General features: G+C 49.6%; 2 protein-coding genes across 2 annotated transcripts in view; one reads left to right on the forward strand and one right to left on the reverse strand.

Annotated features, from left to right (window-relative positions):
• LOC144107668 (uncharacterized) overlaps positions 1–18,716 on the reverse strand; it is an 89,839-nt gene extending 71,123 nt beyond the window's left edge. Inside the window, exon 1 of the mRNA XM_077640783.1 lies at positions 18,265–18,716. Within this exon, the coding sequence (XP_077496909.1) occupies positions 18,265–18,443 (179 nt within the window). The 5' untranslated portion in view covers positions 18,444–18,716. The remainder of the gene's footprint in view (positions 1–18,264) is intronic.
• Positions 1–20,916, forward strand: part of LOC144107669 (major facilitator superfamily domain-containing protein 4A-like) — a 422,352-nt gene that overhangs the window by 300,120 nt on the left and 101,316 nt on the right. The window lies entirely within an intron of this gene.

Genomic DNA, 20,916 nt, shown 5'->3' on the forward strand with positions numbered 1-20,916 from the left:
GTATGAGCAAGAAACTTCAGTTCGTTCGCCAGCTACTACAGTAAGGTGCGTACGTAGGCATGTTCTGTGTCAGCGAAGTCGTATAGAGTTGTCGTCGCTCGCGAAATGTGCTCATTGCACTGGGTGCATATTACAGTGTATTTAAGTGTCTCTGCGCTTGCTATGAGAACCCACGGGGCAACAGCGATTCGTGGGCTCTTTTCTACGCTTAACAAACCTGAATGTCCCAAGACAGGGGCAGTGATATTTTAATAACCGCGCAGGTAAGCGTAGAGAGTTGAGAAGAGAATATACCTGCTGCTAAAATAGCAATCCTGAAACCACGGGGGCCGCCGCGGTGGCTGAGTGGTTATGGCGCTCGGCTACTTACCCGAGAGACACGGGTTCGATCCCGGCCGCGGCGGTCGAATTTCGATGGAGGCGAAATTATAGAGGCCCGTGTGCTGTGCGATGTCAGTGCACGTAAAAGAACCCCAGGTAGTCGAAATTTCCGGAGCCCTTCACTACGGCGTCCCTCATAGCCTGAGTCGCTCTGGGACGTTAAACCATCATAAACCGTAAACCGCGAAACTACTGGATGTGAATGCTTGTTATCGGCTATGTCCAACATTCATGGACAAATATTTTGAATATTGGAAAGCTGTAAAGTAGTCTCATGGACACATTGAGGATAATGGTCCATTTTTTCGATCTGTAGCAACGATGTGCAACTTTTAAAGTGTTTTCATCGATCGCATCACGCAGTTAACACTGCCATAAAAAACCAATGGTATTAACGCTATTAACGCTTTTGACGATAGCAAAAACGTTAATAGCAGAAAAACGCCAGCCTGTCGACGGTAGATGTCCAAATATATTGATCGTTGCAGGAAAATCTGACAATATATGTGAACAAAAAGAAAGAAATACAGTCGAATAACTATTTCCCATTCAAAAATGCTTTCGCCCAGAATTGCTGGGTATGATGTGGAATGCTGCACAGACAATGTGTGCAAGCAGGAGAGGACAAATACATGAAATGGATCAACGAGCTCATTAGGTTAGGGAAACAGAAGGACATTGATGCAACAGTAAGTGGCCAATAAAGTAAACTGCACAAATACAATGCCTCTGCAATGAGCACGATAACGACAAAAAAAACTGTGCCGACAGCGACAGCGAGATCGATATCATTGACCCCTGAGAAAATTGTTGTCAAATGGAAGCAACTGCACAACTTTATTACACACGCGTCTACATTGAGCTAAGAGGGGAACGCGCAAACACCGCCGCCGTAGCTCAGTTGGTAGAGCACCGGACAACGAAGCTCGGAGGTCGTGTGTTCAGATCCCACCGGCGGAATATGATAGTTTTGTCTTCTGCTTTTATTAACCACCCATTAGTAAAAACTACAAAATTTATTTTAAAAAATGCATCCCCCATGCTCCTTGGTTTCGGTAACTGTTGGCTTCCGTCATTTATGTCATAAAGAGCCCTTCTTTCCCTTGTCTGCTGAAAACAAAAATGGCGCCGCGGCGGTGGCTCAGAGGTTGTGTTATGGTGCTCGGCTGCTGACCCGAAAGACGCGGGTTCGATCCCGGCCGCGGCGGCCGCATTTCGATGGAGGCGAAATTCTAGAGGCCCGTGTGCTGTGCGATGTCAGTGCACGTTAAAGATCCCCAGGTGGTCGAAATTATTCCGGAGCCCGCCACTACGGCGCCCCTTTCTTCCTTTCTTCTTTCACTCCATCCTTTATCCCTTCCCTCACGGCGCGGTTCAGGTGTCCAACGATATATGAGACAGACACTGCGCCATTTCCTTCCCCCCCCCCCCCCCCCAAAAAAAAAAAAACAATTATTTTCTGGGAAAACATCGTTGCACGAGAGCAAGCCGGGTCTCCATGTGGCGTTTCACGACGTCTTCATCACGACAGCGCTCCATTCGAGTGCGGTGCCACTTCACTTTGCCTTAGTGTTCCGCACGGCTGTTCCGCACGGCACGAAGCAGTGCCATGGGCCCGCTTCCAAGCAGAAGCAGGAACGCTTCTGCAATCCATCGCCGCTCAGCTATAATAAGGGGACGCTAACGGGCCGTGTTTGGCGCCCTGCCTGTTCTCCGTAGAGCCCGTGCGCACCGCGACGATTGAAGACAAGGCCTACAGCTGTAGTAGAACGCCTTTCTGCATACGACTGCATACACGTGGTCCCCTGCTACCGCCTGTGGGATGCCATTTACCCAGCCGGCGTTGACTTTGCCCAAGGCCCAAGGGCTACGCGAGTGCGTGCCGACTCGCGTGTCGGATTTAAGCCCGCGTAAATTGGAAGAACAGCGCTTATTATAGGGCCGGTTGGTTAACAGCTTTAAGCGTGAAAAACTGAGCGAAGGAATAGGGCACGAATTTCAGGCCCGCCTGCAGGCAATGAACATCGTCGAGCCGATGAGTGCAGGTGCCTTCATTTACGACGTAGTATGATAGTGAAGTCTGTGCTGTCTATCTCGCAGGTAGACCCATATTCAGAGCAGTTATTGATAAAAAAAAAGACTTCCACACATTTTCGCCGTCTCCTGGCATCGAGAAGTGAGCGTGATGTGCGTATTGCATCTTATTCGTTTTACTTTTTGGCTTTATCTCTCTGTGTGTGTGTGTGTGTGTGTGTGTGTGTGTGTGTGTGTGTGTGTGTGTGTGTGTGTGTGTGTGTGTGTGTGTGTGTGTGTGTGTGTGTGTGTGTGTGTGTGTGTGTGTGTGTGTGTGTGTGTGTGTGTGTGTGTGTGTGTGCGCGCGTCTGTGCGTGCGTGCGTGTGTGTGTGTGTGTGTGTGTGTGCGCGTGCGTGTGTGTGTGTGTGCGTGTGTGTGTGTGTGTGTGATAGAAAGAGAGCGGACGCTGAACATTTATTTGCTTCTCCTCGCCCCTTATGTACTGCCCTTCAAGGGATACATAACGGTAAACGAATGTTGATGACAATGACGATGCGCCTATATTAGCTAGCCCCCACCCGCTGCGTTTGATTAGTGGATCTGGCGTTCGGCTGCTACCCAGGGTTGTAGGATCGAATCCTGGCAGCTGCGGTCGAATTGCAATGGAGATGAAACGCAAAAAGAGGCACGCGTCTGCTGTGAGATATTTCAGTGCACGTTGAATAATCCCAAGTGGCCGAAATTAATCCGGAGCGCTCCATTATACGGCATCCCCGTTCGCCCTAAAGGCGCTAGAGGACAATTTACTCCCTTTTTACTCCTTTCCGGTTATAGATCGTTTACGGCTCACTACGCTTTTTTACAGCGGTGACCGTACGGTGAGGCCTATTTCATTTAACCCGGAGAATACACCCTACATTTGCCTCGTACAGCTTTCGCCGTAAATAAAAAGAGGGGGAAAAAAAACCGCCCCACCCAGAAGGAGCATCAGACAGAGAGAGTGAAGACGTTCGTGTCAAGAAGATGCCGCCGCTACCGGCATAGATTGGGGGGGGGGGGGGGGGGGGGGGATCTAATCTGGGTCGAGGGTGACCGCGCTGAACTTTCCTCCTCAGCAGAGCATCGCGCAGCTCGACAGCGGCTCGTTTAGGCACCGGCGCAGACGTTCCTTAAAGCCGAGTGCGCTCGCTGGCGATGGGCGTCCGTGTAGACAGTGTATGGACAAGAATGCTTAATCATGCTGTCATCGCTGCAATAATGGGCTTCGCAAGCTACGCGTGGTGCAGACTGAAAGGTACTTGAACGTACTTGCCATAAAACTCTGCTGCGTACTTTCCAACGAATTCTACCGAAGTCTGTCCGTTTGATTAGCAAAAATATGAAAATTGCTTTTTGGGGAAAGGAAATGGCGCAGTATCTGTATCGCATCTCGCGGACACCTGAACCGCACCGTAAGGGAAGGGATAAAGGAGTGAGTTAAAGAAGAACCGAAGAAAGATGTGCCGTAGTGGAAGGATCCGGAATAATTTCGACCACTTGGGGATCTTTAACGTGCACTGACATGCAGTTTTCATTAAAGTGATAGCTTCTATACCTAGACGTTACAGCTGGCAGTCATAAGAGCTGTTATAGCTGCTGTAGTTTTGTTACTGGAGAAAAAACAAAAAATCTGGACTGGCGCGATATGGGAACTAATTTCAACGTGATCAAAATAAGTGCATCCAACAAGACCACTGTATACAGCAGGTGGAGATAATTTTGTGCGCCACGACGGAAGACGATCGCTACCCGGTGCGAACTCGGCAACTTCCAAGACTTGTGGCGCGACATTACCAGGATTATTTGGCCCCGACGTAATGAAATGAACGAGAAATGTTGCCTCATCGTTCATTCGTCTGGCGACGTGCGAATATGTTGGTCATTACTGCCTGCCTCAGCACGTACCCCGACAGCGTACTCTCAGGAGAGCTCACTTTTTGCTTTCTTGGATAATCTCTCGTTGGTAAAGCTCTTAATTGAGGCAACCCGGTCGATTCCCCAGCAAAACAGAAACAACCGCACCCAAACCCCCGTGCATGCGTTGTGCCCGGTAAAAAGCTCGCTCAGTTTACCCCGTAGAAACTTCGAGCAACGCTGAACCCTTGCTTAGATAGAGACTTCCAAGACCTGTCATTGCCTCGGCACTCATCATCTCCCTGCGTTCAAAGAAACATCCTCAAAATAAAAGAGACCGCTAAAGACTTCGACGGCTTAAAACAAAAGTAATTCCCGAGGGTCTCCGACTCTGTGATTGCCACCACCTCGACTGCGGCTCCTCCTCCACATTGCACCACGTTCGGTTTCTTTCGAGCCTCTTTCCAGCGTCTATGCGACTTTGCTCGTCACAGGCGAGACCCGCCCAAGGTGACAACGCCCGCACATCGGACTCTCGCTTATGCATAGCGTAATGGTTTCGCGGGCGCCAAGAGTAACGACTCGAGTAGCGCTCGGCATTCTGGTTGAGTACGCGACGAACGCAACAACAACAACAAAAAAAGAAGGCAAATGAGACAACAACAGCAAAATGAAAAAAAAGTGAAGTATACGACTTGGAGAGGCGCGAGCGAGCAGTGTTCTGGGCGCAGCCATCAGGAAAAGCAATGCGGCTGCACGCGCGCATGACAGTGCGCTTTGCACGCATATACCACGTTGTGCATGCACTGTACGTGGATCAGAGTTGTATACAGCAAGGCGCTGGAAGTGTACCGAAAAGGCCTGGCTCCGGACTCAGAGAGACTATGTATGGAGGCGTACTTTGACAGTGCATTGCGATATGGCTCTTCGGCATTTCGCACACAAGACACGCGTGACTTAAAGATGCGGCCGTGTAGGCGTGTAAGCAGGGCCTCTACACTTTCGCGCCAAGCCTATTCATGCATGGATTGGAAAGAGGATCAAAAACCCCGCGAGTTGCGCGTCTTGCGCCACATGACGACGGCATAATCTGCAGAGCGAGCAGAAATATTCAGGGTGTAGCGGTGAACTGCGAGGATTCAAAGCCAGTGCACCGTCTGCACTCAGAAGGGTTGAGAATCAGCTCATATGGTGCATTACGTTTTCGGGTACGTATATATCGCGAAGTGTAAGGCAGGCAAGGCACACGCAAGCGCAGACATTAAACAAATGGTTTTTCTGAAACAGGCGGACTGGAGTTGTCGATATACGCCTCTCACTGCCAAATGGCCCCAGCCGTAAACACACTATGTCGATTTTAAGGTAATTACTGCTGAGGTAAGGAAAGATGCGAAGTGCTAACGAAGTAGGTTTGCTGTCGTTGTAGCCTCAGCTGTCAGTCTGGTTAGACGGTGCCGGTGTGCTGACACGACAACGCAACGCTGAAACGACGGTACTCTGACTGCTCTTTCTACCAGCCAATCTGTAGTGCTGACAATGCGGGTGCGTTTAGAGTAAGTGTTTAATGCGGTTTCTATCAGCATTTCAGTGGCGTCCCTTCGCCGCTGATTCTTTGCTGCCCACTTGCGGTCAGCCAGACTATTACTTAAGCTGTAGCATAGCATGCATGATTTCCTTATGAAATCAGCTAATTAGGCAGTCATTTCAACTAAACCAAGATAACGATAGCTCGATACCTGAAGGCCAGAAATTTCGTGCAGCAAATCAACGCTTCAACCACTGTTGGCACGCGTTTCTGCGGCAGATGGATACGGCTGAACCCTTTCAATCGGGCGGTGGCTCAAGCCACCTAGCCATGACTTGTGAAATTTTACTCTTGTCTTGACTTTAGCCACCAATCAGATAACCTTCGCTTGGTTACTTCTAACCTCTTAAAATCCACTTTCCCTTCACTATCCCTAAACCCCAATGCCTTGGATAAGTCAGCCCCGCTGCTTTCCACTGTAGGGTGAAGCCCTTTACAGAAAAGTACCAAGTGTTCAGCCGTTTCCTCCTCCTCTCCGCACGCAACGCACAAAGTGTCTATCTCCTGGTACCTGACTCTATATGCCTTAGTCCGCTAAAATCCCGTCCTGGCCTCAAACAACAAAGAGCTTCCCCTACAGTTATCATAGATATTTTCTTTGGCAATTTCCCGCTTAAAGATCCTGTGTGTTCTCAGTGCCGATTTCGTCAGCATCCCTGTTTTCCACATAGCGCTCTCTGTTTCTTTAACCCTAAATGGCGGTTAAAAGCGCCACCTATTAGGTCAGTGACACGGTTATTTCAATTTTTCAAGGAGGTTTGTTTTTTTGCGCCTATATATAATCTCAGCCGCAAATAAGTCGAGAAAAGTGGTGCTATTTTTGACAGACACGGCAGGCGATCCCGACTTAGTTTCCAACAAAAATCACGCCTCTACCCGAAAGCTCACCCTGTGGTTTAGCCTGGTTTACACGTCCGAAAAATGGCTACGCGGGTGGTCTCGCTTCTGTGCAAGCACAGACACCTCTGGTGTTAAGCCTTCGCGAAAATGTTTCCATTACATTCAGAAGAAGAGCGATCAACTCGCCTCTTCAAAATGAGCAGTAGGAAGGCAAATAGCCACTGAGCCGCCCTTGCTTCATCTCCTGCTGCTGCTGCTTCTGCTGTAAAAGCAGATGCAGCCCTCGTTTAAAGCCAACTCGGTTAGCGCCCAATTCGGGAGCCATTTTTCGGGCGTTAAACCCAGAAACTATAGCAGCCACGCGACCCGGCGCGGCTTGCTCCAATTTCATTTCGCGCACGTCCGAGGACCACCGCATACTTGACTCGGGCTCCGCGTGAAATGTAGCGGCGGCACCTCCCGTTTTCAATGTCGTGAGCAGCGCAGCCGAGCGTTAGCGCAGCCGACGACTCCGCCCGCATCGCGAGGCGCGGTGCAGGAGACGAAGCCGTGACGCGATTCCTGTCGCTTTCCTGCTTCGCGAAAGCCACCGCCGCATCCATAAATTACCCCCCCCCCCCCCCTCCCCCCAACCACCTCCTTTTTCCTCCGTCTTTGTACGTATGTATTTCTTACACGGTGGCTCCTGCAGCCCGCAACCCGTGCTCCCACCTCCTCCTCGTCTGCCGCGGACAGCTGCAGATATGTGGTGGAAGCGCGAATGCGGGATTCCCCTACGCGCCGCTACACTGCACACTCAGATGCACTGCCTGGGATGCTCGCCGACTCTTGCACGGGGCGATGCATGTATGCATGTCATCTGCTGCGTTAGTGGTCGCGTGGGTGATGACAGGACACGCCCGCAGTTGCTGATGTCAGCCGAGGTGATGGCCGCCTGTATATGACGTCTGTATATGCCGCCTGTATATGGCCAAGGAGCCAGGACTTGAGCTGCTCTGAGGTATGCGCGGACTGTGGTGCAGTGGGCGCGGGAAGGAGGATAAGAATTGCAGGAGCAGGATATAAGAGCCCGAATCTTGTTCGGTTCTATTTCAAATCGATTCCAGGGCCGTATTTTGTCGCGATTAATTCTCGGATTAATTATTTGGTCCCTGTATCGATCATTGGCAGCTGCGGCCGCGACGTGAGGGTTGGTGTAGCCAGCAGCCAAATTCTTTCGTCAGTTGTTGTGTCACAGGCAAGAAAGAAAGCGATCAGAAAAAAGAATATTTTTAAAACGTGGCTCCAATTCATTTCTCTTCTACATTTTCATGGCTGCGGGGAAATCGCACATCTCTTGGTCTTTACGATCGACCAATCGGCGGAGATGGTGACAAGGTATACTAAAAGGAATAGAATAAAATCAATAGAGGAGTCGTGCTTCTTCCGGTCTCCGTTTTAGCAACAGCTCGCCGAACAGTGTGCCCACCGCCAAATTGTGTCGGGGCAAGATTGGCACCAGTCTTAATTCGCAAAAAGGTTCCTTGTCACTGATTACATTTTAAATTGCTTTCGCTCGCTATCTGTCGTGATTTTGCACTCGTTTCTGAATTTTCCTCTCCGCATTTAATTTGCGCTCGATAGTGCATGCACTATGAGCCAATCACGCGGAAAGTGTTACTAAGTCTAGCACTGAGGCTTCATGAGGAAGCTAAGTGCGTCGGTTATCTTTTTGCATTTAGTTTCTGAGGGAGTATAAATGGGTGTGCAAGCGCAATTACTCCCCAAGGGCGAACCCTTGCGCCACTTTTATCCCCTAGCTTCAGCCTTAAGAGGCCAAGACGTATCTTTTATCTTCATTTATTTGCATCCTCTGAGGCAGCCGGATAGCGCATTCCTTTTGAAAACGAGGAGATGCGCGCCAAAACGGGTTCGCAAAACGAAGCGTAGTACACACACACAAAACGCACGCACGCGCAGCCACACGCACTCACACAAACACACTCAGGCACGCCATGCTAACACACCGCGCACACACGAACAAGGAGAGGCGAATTTGGAAATCTCCTGTGTGTCGGAATTGGCGCCTTGCTGCTGGATACGTGGGCGTCCGTGTGCCCGGACGACGATGTAAAAACGGCGGCTCGCAGTGAAAGAAAGAAAAAAAAAACCTTGCTCGTTCCCCGCGGGAAGGTCTCGGACGCCCACCCGACCGCCGGCGTCTCCGGCACCGCCCCTCGTTGCCTGCCAGCGTCCTCCGTTTTGCTGGGCGCCTGTTTGGAACAGATTGATGGCCGTCCTACCCCTTTCCATCTCTTTGTTTATTTCCCAAAAAATGTTTTCGCCCCTAGGTCCTCTCTTTTTTCTGCTCTATGATGGATCACTTTACGCCAGCGATACATTAGCAGGGCAGGCAGGGGCCCCTCTACTATCGGGCTAACTCGCTGTCTGATGGCCCCGTCGAAAGTAGAAATGAATGTCTACTTTCACCATGCGTCAACGACCGTCTCGTTTTGTGGCACAGGCGAACCACATTGCCCGGACAAAAGCCGTTTTATTATTATTGACACTTTTGTTAAGCAAGGATGGCCGTACAAGGCCCTTTTTCTGGTCTAGACGCGCCGTTGGCATTGAGACTTATTTCACAACCAAAAACAAACATTAACCGTTTGGAATTGGAGACCGTTGTTAACGAAGGTGCGAATCGTAATGAAGGATGTGGATGGGTGTTTCTCAGAATCTGACATCCGTATTGAGGTCAGTCGTGCGGCCCTGGTGGCGGGATGGTGGGTAGACCACCACCTGGCTATGTCCACCAACTGGCATCAGCTGACCGTCTTGGTTGGTCGGATGGGCCTGAGAGTAGCTATGAGACGTCGGTTACTCTCACTCACTCACTCACTCACTCACTCACTCACTCACTCACTCACTCACTCACTCACTCACTCACTCACTCACTTACTCACTCACTCACTCCAGGCTTTTATATATCAGTGTATGATTCATAGTCAACTGATTTTATTACTCATATTATCTGATATTAACCGATATTATCTTCACCTCATACTTTGACCTTTACTGACTCGTCAGCCGTCAGCAGGCGGCTTCTGAATGTCCGCATCATGCTGCTTCTAGATGTGCGCATCTGTGCCCAGATGCGCACAGCCATAAGCCGCGCATGCTGACACCAGTAACGGCTGATTGCAACGATGGTGCAAACATTTTGTAACGGGTGGCGCTGATGGTCCGTAGTGCCCATTGTGTGCTGTCATGCCCGAATGGCTATGGACGGCGAGGTTAAATTGCGAAGCATCCCACGGGAAGCCGCAATACGCAGGGCTCGGAACGCCATCTACCGGCGGTCATCATCACCCAAAACTCACGCATGCAAGACTCGACGAGCTCCACGAATGACTCGCGCGTGGGGTCGAGCTATACCGCAAGATCAACTCTCGATGCCGAAATAAAGAAATATAAAAACCAAAAAGAAAAAAGGATTTAACGGAGAGTTTGAACAAAGCTTCCTCCCGCTCCGCCTCCAAACACACACACACAGACACCTCGTTTGCTGCTCCGTACACGCCACAAAGGCGATAAAGCCGAGCCAAGCCGTTTAAACTCTCGCTGCTGGAAACAATGCGTTCGTCTTAAAGCCGGCAGCGGGTAAAACAGTAGCCGCTGAGAGTCTGTCGCCCTTTGGCCGGTAAGGCACAATGGCCTTTTAGTGTCTGCCGCTCCGCCGCTGTTGCACAACCCTGCACAGCGCCTGCCATGCATCCCGGCCTGTCTGCGAAGGAACGTCGGGCAAATACCCGCGCGCTCTCTCCAGCTTTTGTTTCCTTGCCCTATAGCCTCTGCTTCTCTGTTTTGAATCTCCCCCACAGCGAGCTTCGGAAGGAACAGTACAGAAGAAGCAGAAGAAGCGGCGGCGGTGTCGACAGACTCATTGATCCGCCGACAGGCTTTGAGCTTCTGTCGCAATCGCGGGCTCATTGATTGAGGCGCTGCCTGTAGGGCTCGCGTGTCTTTCGTTTGTTTGTTCGGTGCCTCTCTCCTTCTTTTTTCCTCGCCCATCTATTCCCGCTTCTCCTGTGGGCGGTTTTTCTTTCGTCTCTTCGCGCGTTGACGAGGCAATGATGCGTCGCCCTGCAGCGGCTCTGCCTGTCTCCGTGGGTAGCGATGTTGTCAGCCGAGGCATCATCTTGGTTGTGAAAGGCCGAGATCGTCTGCTGGGGAGAGTAGCTGGCTTTACAAGGGCTTTGCGGTTGAACGGGGTATCTAATGTGCAGTTCTTCGCGTACTAAAAGACGGTAGTAGAGGAGGTCTCGCCTCATTTTTCCCCCGTTGCACTCGACAGTTAAGTGAGGTTTGGTTTGTGACGTTTAACGCCCCAAAAACGACTCAGGCAATGAGGGACGCCGTAGTGAAGGGCTCCGGTAAATTTCGACCACCCGGGGTTCTTCAACCTTGGCAAAAAGCGAAAGTTGCGAGACTACGAACTATACTGTCGGCCCCAGCGGTGGCTCAGTGGTTAGGGCGCTCGACTACTGATCCGGAGTTCCCGGGTTCGAGCCCGACCGCGGCGGCTGCGTTTTTATGGAGGACAAACGATAAGGCGCCCGTGTGCTATGCGATGTCAGTGCACGTCAAAGATCCCCAGGTGGTCGAAATTATTCCGGAGCCCTCCACTACGGCACCTCTTTCTTCCTTTCCTCTTCCACTCCCTCCTTTATCCCTTCCCTTACGGCGCGGTTCAGGTGTCCAACGATATATGAGACAGATACTGCGCCATTTCCTTTCCCCCAAAACCAATTATTATTATTAATATTATTATTCTTTAACGTGCACTCACTGACATCGCACAGTACATGAGCCTCTACAATTTCTCCTCCATCGGAATTCGACCGCCGCGGCCGGAATCGAACCCGCGTCTTTCGGATCAGCAGCCGAGCGCCACAAACAGTGAGCCACCGCTGGGGCCGACATTATAGTTCGTAGTCTCGTAAATTTAGCTTTTTGCCAAGGGACTCACTGAGTTTAAATCATAAATTAAAAAAAGAACTACCAATACAATAACGCTCAAAAAGCTGATAACCGACGTCTCCTTGATCGTATAAGGCCGAAAGCGATGTACAAGTGTACACAAAAGAGCAGGAAGTTGAGCTCATTGCATAGACATGCGGTCATTTTAAGTGATTTCAGCGCTGATATATCTTAAAATGTCGAGTGTACACGTTCATGTATCTTCCTATAGTTCAGTGGCTTTGGCCTTCGGCTGCTAAGCCTAAAGGTCACCTGATCTAATCCCTGAAGAAGGTGAAACTACAAACACATCCGTGTGCCGTGCGATGTTGTTGAAGAAGCCCACAAGGCCAAAATTAAATCGAAGCCCTCCGCCGTATCCGACGTCTCCCACAGCCCCCTTGTATTTTCTGTTCGACAAACACCCACACACGAAAATATTCCCAGTCGCGAACTGTGGAGCCTGGGAGGCCTTGGCTGGGTGCCGGTGGTGGCAAAATAAACTGTAGCGGATCCTTTGCGTGAAGATTTTAAGACGGTGTACCACAAACAGGCTGTCTTTTATCGCACCAAGACACGCATCACGATGCGCATGTGAGCAAGATGATATCAACGCGTTTTGTATTTCCTTGATCAGTTTCAAATAAGGTTCTAGCACGGAAATAGCCGATTCCATTAGACACCGCTATACACAGGAAATGGAGGAGCATCAGTTGCAGCTCGGTGAGAGTCCAAGCGTCGAGTACGCAATTTCAACTGTTGTTCCTCTTGGGAAGAGAATCAAGTGGTGAGGCGCATTATCTAATAATAATAATAATAATTGGTTTTTTGGTGAAAGGAAATGGCGCAGTATCTGCCTCATATATCGGCGGACACCTGAACTGCGCCGTAAGGCAAGGGATAAAGGAGGGAGTAAAAGAAGAAAGGAAGAAATAGGTGCCGTAATGGAGGGCTCCGGAATAATTTCGACCACCTGGGGATCTTTAACGAGCACTGACATCGCACAGCACACGGGCGCCTTAGCGTTTTTCCTCCATAAAAACGCAGCCACAGCGTCTAGGAGAATTAGTTTTTCGCCCAGACCGGGCCTGGGGGGCGGGGGGTGGGGGGGGGGGGGGACGTTAGCGGTGATGCGGGCACGCGGGCAACCGACTGGAGGGGGGTTAATAGGCTCCTCGCAAAGCAGGCACGAGCTTGCTCGAAACGTCGTAATCGGCGCGTAGGCGATTATCCGACTCACGTTCGATCTATTACGGGCGCGCGCAAGGTTATCGCCTCCGGAGCGCGCTCTAAAGAGTTGCGCGTTCTTCGAGTTCTAATCGCGTGCCGGCACGTGCGCGAAATGCGAGCGGCTTAGAGAGGGAATGCGATAATAGGGTACGTGAGCGGATTATCTCCAGTGTTCGATAGCTTCGTGCAAGCTACACGTGTGTGTGTGTGTGTGTGTGTGTGTGTGTGTGTGTGTGTGTGTGTGTGTGTGTGTGTGTGTGTGTGTGTGTGTGTGTGTGTGTGTGTGTGTGTGTGTGTGTGCGCGTGTGTGCCTGTGTGTGTGTGTGAGAGAGAGAGAGAGAGAGAGAGAGAGAGAGAGAAATGCAGGCAAAATGTTTGTCGAAACCCTAAAAAACTCTTGAATGTCGTGCAAGATACATGTCTGCTGTAGCTATGTGTGCATGGACTTGTGCACCGTCTTGGAAATTACGTTGCAGTAACTGCATTTTGACTTCGCCACCTGCCATCTACGTTACCTACAGATTTTTTTTTCTGTCTCTTCTCTTTTAGTCTAATGTAGAGCGATAATGATGATGATGATGAATTTTTATGGCGCAAGGGCATCTGTGGCCAAAGAGCGCCACGGCACAAGTTTTTTTTTGTTTTACTCAAGATGGGGTCAAAGACCCATTTCCGAAGCCATTCACCCTAAATAAGCCGAGCACAAAACCAGGGGGAAGCTTTTACCCATAGCGTCACCGGTGGGTGCCCGGCGGCGTTGGGTATCGAACCCCGCACCTCCCGCATGCGAGTTTGGTGCTCAAACAACTAGGCCACTGCTGTGGTCAGTCTAATGTAGAGTAACGGGCCAGAACTCCTGCTTGGGGGAAAAAAAAAATCAACTCCGAAATAGTTGCCCTGAAGTATATTTGTACAAATAAGTAAATAAATAAATGCATAAATAAATAAATAATTAAATAAATAAATAAATAAATAAATAAATAAATAAATAAATAAACGTTACTTCTCTCGTACTCTCGATCATAGTTGTCATTAAAGCCTTCTTTAACTCATTCTTTAGGAGACACTATGCGGAGAACTTCATACGCTTTTTGGGCTTAGCAAAACCGAATAGTTGACTTTCGCGCGACTTCGTCGGCTATTTTATGGCAGAAAAAGACGTTTCGTTGGCCAGAAATAAAGAGCTATAGATAATTGTGAATTCCCCCCCCCCCCCCCCCCCTCGCTCGCCTGCGGTTCCAATTAAGTGATAATGTCGAGGGCCTTGCCTTGGCTTCGCTTTAATTTTCCACTGTTACTTTTTCCACTCGTATGCCTTGTGCAACCTTCTTTGTTCGAGGGTTTGCGAAAGGAAAAAAAAAAAGACCTTAATATTCAGGCGCGTAGCCTTCGTTTTCCCTTCTGTGTAACAGAGAACCTTCTATGACGTTAGCGCAGATTAAGTTGTGCAAACAGGTTGCAGTGTCAACACCCGTTTGTAATTTTTCTCTTTCCTTACAGCTTACTTCTTTTTTTTTACTCCCACGTGTATTCTTGTTTAGAGTGCAGCTTATTTGGGGGTACGTTTTCAGAGAAAATAATCATTTTGGCCTTAAATATGTTCATTCATCGATCTGCAGGCCGGATTTAGCTGGTCCTCAATGTCCTTTTAAAGGTTGCCAGATTTCCTGCCAGGCCACGCGACCTTTTGAAGTTGCAGATGCGTGTTAGAAGTGAAGGCAAGGAAGCTCTGTTTCCGTTCCAAACCTTCCTGGTTTCCTTTTCGCCGATCGATGCACAGTTGCGCGTATCGACAGAAACGTATAATCCCGGATGACGCTGCATGCCCTTCAGTAATGGTCTTTCTCGCTTGGAAACGCAGCGCTTATTCTTCAGTTCCATTCTATCCCGGCGTATCTCATAGCTTTAAGCCAAGGCTGTCCGCAATATAGGAGGAGTGTGCGTTAGATGCGCAGTAATGGTTGGCGCCCGAATATATTGCGCCGCGAAAACGATCTACAAGCGGGACGAGAGGATGCGGAGGTTGACGCTGGCGTTTTGTATTACATGCATATATGCGTCGCGGCACGCGTGCGCCGGACGAAATTGGCTGTGCCGCCTCCGCTACACAGTGTGGCAGTCACGCAGTTGGAGGAGAAGGGGGCTGGATTGGCAGGCACCACGCGTGGTGGTGTGCGTGATGAGCGGCGTGTGCTGCGCTCTAGGTAGACCATATAGACCGCGGCGGTCAAGGCGGTTATGCCGCGAAGCCCTCAGTTCGACACGTCTATAGCCATAGCTCGTAACCGTGGTGAACGCAGGCTGCACGAGTGCAGGCCAGCGGGCGAACAGTGGTGTTGTCGTAGGTGGAACAAGTGCGAAAGCGATGACGTCACGTACAGTGGGAAACGAGCAGTGAAATCGCGTATAGATATACTTTCTGTTCATTTTACAGCGATGGTTCGAAGGGGCGCTGCCTCTAAGACAATGGCGCCACCGTCGGCGTAATATGTCGTGAGCGGAAACGACAGCGTTCATATGCTGGACGAGGGCAATGTTTTTCGGGGAGATGTGAGCCAATATGAGAGTCGTGTGGATCAGGATGTGGCAGCTCTTGCAATGCCCCATCGGGACCCGTATTCTGGAAGTGTCCTCTGAATGGACGTGGGTTTAAGCAGCGTGCATCCTCTAGTCTCAAAAGGACACAGCCTGGTCGGTACGGGATGGTTGCGTAGAAGCTACCGCAGCCTTTAAATGAAACATTGCCATCCATTTCTGCTTTAGAAAGTTTTCGATATAAATTGTAGGAATTTGTAGCGAAAGTTTTGCAATATTCGCCGTTGCGCTACTAATACTGGCGCAATCGCAAGCGCAGTTTCATCCGAGATGACGTCAGAAGAAAAAATGGCTAGCTTCCTTCACGCCGCCACTGCCACGGACATGTCCACTTAGTCGGTACTCGTACTTCCAGAATACCATACCCAACAATTCTGCACAGAAGCATTTTTGAATGGGAAAAAGTTCATGAGCGCAATTTTTTTTTCATATATTGTAACATTTCACTATAACTATATATCCGCAGATCTCCCGTCGGCAAGCTTGCGTTTTGTAACTATTAACCTTTTTTCCTATCGTCAAAAGCGATCCCTAGTGGTTTGCTATGGGAGTCTTATTAACTACCCGATGATAGCGATGGAAACACTATAAAAGAAAGATTTCGCTACAAGCGAAATAATGGCCCCCTACCTTCAATATTTCTACACCGGCATTTTACCTTTTTCCAATTTTCCAAATTTTTGCCCAAGAATGCAGGACATGCCGTAGTCATGCATCCCAGAGGACATGACAAGGGGCGGACTGTCAGGAGCAGGTGCTATCCGTGCCACTTCCGCTAGATTATTTAACATAATACTAAGAAAACTGCTTCTTGCAAACAGTTCAGACATTTGTTCCAAGGGCACTGTAGCTGTGCCATTCAAGTAAATGAGACGTTTCGGCAATGATTTTACACAGGTTACAGGCTTGGTGAAATTTATTTGCAAGAAGTTTTGCGTGAAAAGAAGTTGGTGTAAGCGAGTGCCTGACATGATCATGCCGATGAAATAATGTGCAAAACCTTCTTCCAAAGTCAACAAGGGAGGGAAAACCTTATGATGCTTGCCAACGTTTCGACAAGTGGACTTGTCTTCGTCTGGGCGAAGCAAGGAGCAATCTTAGGCATTAGTAGATGTTGCGTATAGGGTATACGGGAACCTTTACCTAAACAGGTAAAGTGAGCTAGCAGTGGAAACCTTTAGGTAAACAGGTAAACCTTTAGGTAAATAGAAGTGAGCTAGCAGTGGAAAATCAGCAACGCAACGGAAAAGTGAGATCATCCCGCGGAGGTAAACCGCTTGACGAGGACTGCTGTCTCAAAAACACGACAACAACGTGCGTCAAGGTGTGCGTTCTGCTCTACGCTGATGTTCTCAGTGCTTTACGTCTTTCAAAAAATGCCAAAAGACGAGAAAAAAAAAACGAATAAACGCACTTCACGATTGCCGTCGTTCATGACGCATAGTTTATGGCTGTGACCGACGCCGCCCCAAGGTTACCCCAAGTTTGTCCGCCGCCTCATTAACTCACTCTGCACTGAGCTTTTTGCACGGGCGTTAATGACAGTCTCCTCGTGATGTGTAACGGAGCCTCAACAGCCTATACAGCACGTGCTGTGCTTTTTTCCTCCGGCACATGCACTGAGGTGAAGGATGCAAGCTCATTTCTTTGCGCTTTGCCATCGAGGCGGGTGCCAAGGGCGGGCGCGTGTAGATGCATGTGCTCTGTTGTCCTTGTACTGAGAGCCCGCGCCATCCTTCAGTAAACCTGGCAGCAAAGCGTTTGGCCGGGCGATAGATAGCGTGTGTGTGCGTGCTTATCTCGTAAACTCTCCCGATAGGGCAACGGGTCGTCACCCTTCTGTTTGGGGGCGCACTCTCCCACGGTCGGCAGGAGCGATTGAGTCTGGCTCGCTTTTGTTTTCTGGCGAGAATTCGTTGCACGAAGTACTTGAAGGCATGCGAAATATTGGATCGGGCGTAAAATCAATACGCAAAGTAATTAGCGTTTAAATCTGGCAGATTTGTGCCTTGATCCAATCTTTTAAGTTTTATAAATGTGGTATTCAGTTTTTATTGCTATTGCGGAAGTTATGCGTACAAATGAAAGCAAAAACGGGTGTTTGATTCACTTAAGGCGCGCCCACTTTTCGTTTCGCTTATCTACATTCGCAGATAAATGAAGCTGGTTCAACGGGGCCCCATTTAATCCTACCTGACGTCTCTATAGAGCATATCGTCACCTCACTCTCTAGAGTAGTCCGTAGAAGGCATTTTTTCTGACCCTCAGTTATTTTCCATTCGGAAGAAACATTTCGAAGAAGTCGAATGGCAATCGGCTCATACGAAGAACTAGCAGGAATAACTTCTTCGAGATGTCTTTTTGTCTGCATATTCAGACGCCTCCCCCAGTGCGAGTCCATTGAAACTCACGGTTTAAGCGTGATTCTGAACAATTTCTCCCGCTTCTGGAAGGAAGGAACATACTCTTCACACAGGCACGTTCCTTCCCTGATATCTTCAGAGGTCAAAACCGGAGTGCACAGTCTTTTTTTTTTTTCCGGCTGGAGTTCTCACAGCCTTGGGAATGTCTGGGAGCTGAGAGCAATCTGAGATGGAACACAACCTGTAGACAGGTGAGGTACCTTCAAGTGAATTTAGTACTTGGCTGTTCTCGTCAGGATCAAAACTGATCGCCACCAAAAACAAAAAAAAAACGAAAGACGCCACCATTACTGGCTACTCACGTTAGTAGTCCCTGCTCCAGCGCCCAGTCCATAAGGCTCCGATCCACCCTAGGCACAGGCACGTTAGAAGAAGACGACGTCGTCGAACCGCGAGAACCTCCGCGCTGCGCCGTCGACAATCCAGCGCAAGACGCTAACACCAGGAGCACCGGGATCAAAGAGGAGGAGGTCATCATCATCGTGATGACGGTTGCGGGTGGCCGCGCAGTATGCGGCCCAGGAAGCCACACGGTAGCTGTGGGGCCAGTGACGACTCCGCCGCCGAGCTGTCAGCGGCGAGGAAGGCGCAACACGCGGCGAAGCCACACACACACACCCCTTCTTCGGCGCGCGCGTCGTGCCGGTGGGTTCGAGGAGTGGCGTCGACGGACGGCGTTAGCGGGACGACTTCGGCGGAGGAGGCGCGGTGCGAACCGGTCGGCGCACGGCGCTCCACTGAGACGGCGGCCCGCGGGACCGCGGGAGGCTTATAACGTGCCAGGACCTTGACCGGCCGCCGCTGCCCGCAGACGCTCCTCTGCTGCTGCTCCTCAAGGAGGAGGCGGCGCCGGTTGCTGCCTCCTTCCTCACCCCTTCCCCCGCTGGACGCCGGAGCGCCGAGGCGAAGACACCTGTCCAGGAGCGGTGGCTGGAGGTGGGAGGGAGAGTCGGCCGACACGAAGCGATTCTGGAGTGCCCTTTGCGCGGCGATTACTGAACGGATTTTCCCGGAGGTAAGCGGCGTCGGACCTGACCTCGTGTGTCGTAACCTGAAACGTTAGCGTTAACCTGGTGGCCTAAGAGAATGTTAACCGCACGAGCCTGGACCTGGAGTGCTTGAAATACAGCTACAGTTGTGTGTCCTCCATACGAGATAGCGAGGTGGGGCTGCAGGTGCAAAGAGAAGGAGGAGGATGAGGAGGAGTAAACATTTAAGGTGTAGCATGAGAGGAGTCAGTGCAAGCGGTAATGTGGACCACCGTCTGTCAGTAGCCAATGGCAGGTGCCTCACCTGCCACGGTGGGTAGGTGGAACCTGCCAACCGAGCTACGAACGAACATAGTATACTAGGTAGGATGTAACGAAGGTTAGTATGTCGCCTCCGATATAATGACCTTTCGTGTGTTAACCTCGCATATAACGAACCTTACAATCCCACCTCGGATATAACGAACGTTAGTGTGTTAACTTCGGATATAAAGAATTTTCGTACTTGTATGCATATTGTAACCGCGCGAGCGACAACGTACGAAGAAATGTATATGTTGTCTCAGATATAATGATTATAAGTATGCCACCGTTGGATATTAAAAAAAAATCGTGTCTGGACCTCGGATATGACGAGCATAAGCGTTCCGTATAGGATATAAAGAACTTTGGTGTGCCAGCCTCGCTTGTAAAGAACGTTTGGCTGCTAACGCTTTCAAACGATAAACCACGGTCGTCTAAGAGTTTGTTCTTTTTAACCATTTCTATATACGGGTATACTGCATAGCAGCACGCTTGTATAAGACGCTATGTATGTGCCACAATCGGCTGAGGAACGCCTTTTATTCAAGTTTCCTTTCCGTGTCGACAAAGGTGTGACCCTATGGCCCGAGGTCGTGAATATAACAACTCTGAGCAAAGTGTCTTCCGTTAATTTTATTGTCTAGTGAATTAAATACAGAGAGCCTGGTTGGTCGCAACGCGCTTTGTAAATTCACTAAACGGCTTTGATTGTCGCATCGGAACTACGGAGGGAAACTGGCTAAAATCGGCTGAATAGTGAAACGATATACGATTGACCTCAGGCTGGAAAGACACAAACGGTGTAAGAATTAAGGAATGAATCAAGAAGCAGCGTACGTGAACGCAGGAAGGAAACACAGAGAGCCAGAAGACTCCACAGGCGGTGACTGCCATCATTTTTAACCCGGAGACACTATGGCACACTTATAATTGAGTCAAGCAAAGTAAAAAAGTGCTTCGGTGAATTACTATCAAATGAAATGACCGTCAGCCTCTGTGGTGACTTCTGTGTTATTTTTTCCAGTGGTCATCTTTGCTCGCTGTGCTGTTTCGACAATATACGTTTCGACATGGACAATATATAACAGAAACAGCCTCCATTAGGCAAAACCGGCAAGCCTCACTACTTGTAACTGATCTTCAGCCAGGGGGCCATTGTCGACAAGTGAAGAAAAATTTTTCTAAGAAGCTGAAAGAGTTATCAAAACTTAGCTGTAGTGTAGGATATATTACAATAAAATCGCATTAAAAGTTTTACAGGCAGCCAAGTTTATTGAAATTCACTCCTCAATATTGTCTTTCAGAGACATCAGTATGCTCGACATCATCACCCTGGCTGGCCGCGTACAGTCGTCAGCAGTATGACAGGGAACCGAGTTTGAGCATTAATTCATTGATTACTCCTTAACTATGTATGGCAAGCACTGTGTTGATTTTTTTCTAAATATTTGTTCTTTTGGCGCATAACACACAAAAACTCATTCTCAAATTTAATCGAAAAATAACCAGAAACTTTTTGCGCATAAAGTTTGCTTCCTCGAATTGCTTACGGGTGCACAGTGCAGGACAAACTCCACTTCCGTTATCTCCCGCTAGACGTGTCCCTTGCCCGCCGCGCGGCCACTTGTCCAGTTAGTCTAGCCACCGTATCCCAGCAGATTT

Source organism: Amblyomma americanum, chromosome 10, assembly GCF_052857255.1.
Source record: "Amblyomma americanum isolate KBUSLIRL-KWMA chromosome 10, ASM5285725v1, whole genome shotgun sequence".
Taxonomy (NCBI): Eukaryota; Metazoa; Arthropoda; class Arachnida; order Ixodida; family Ixodidae; genus Amblyomma; species Amblyomma americanum.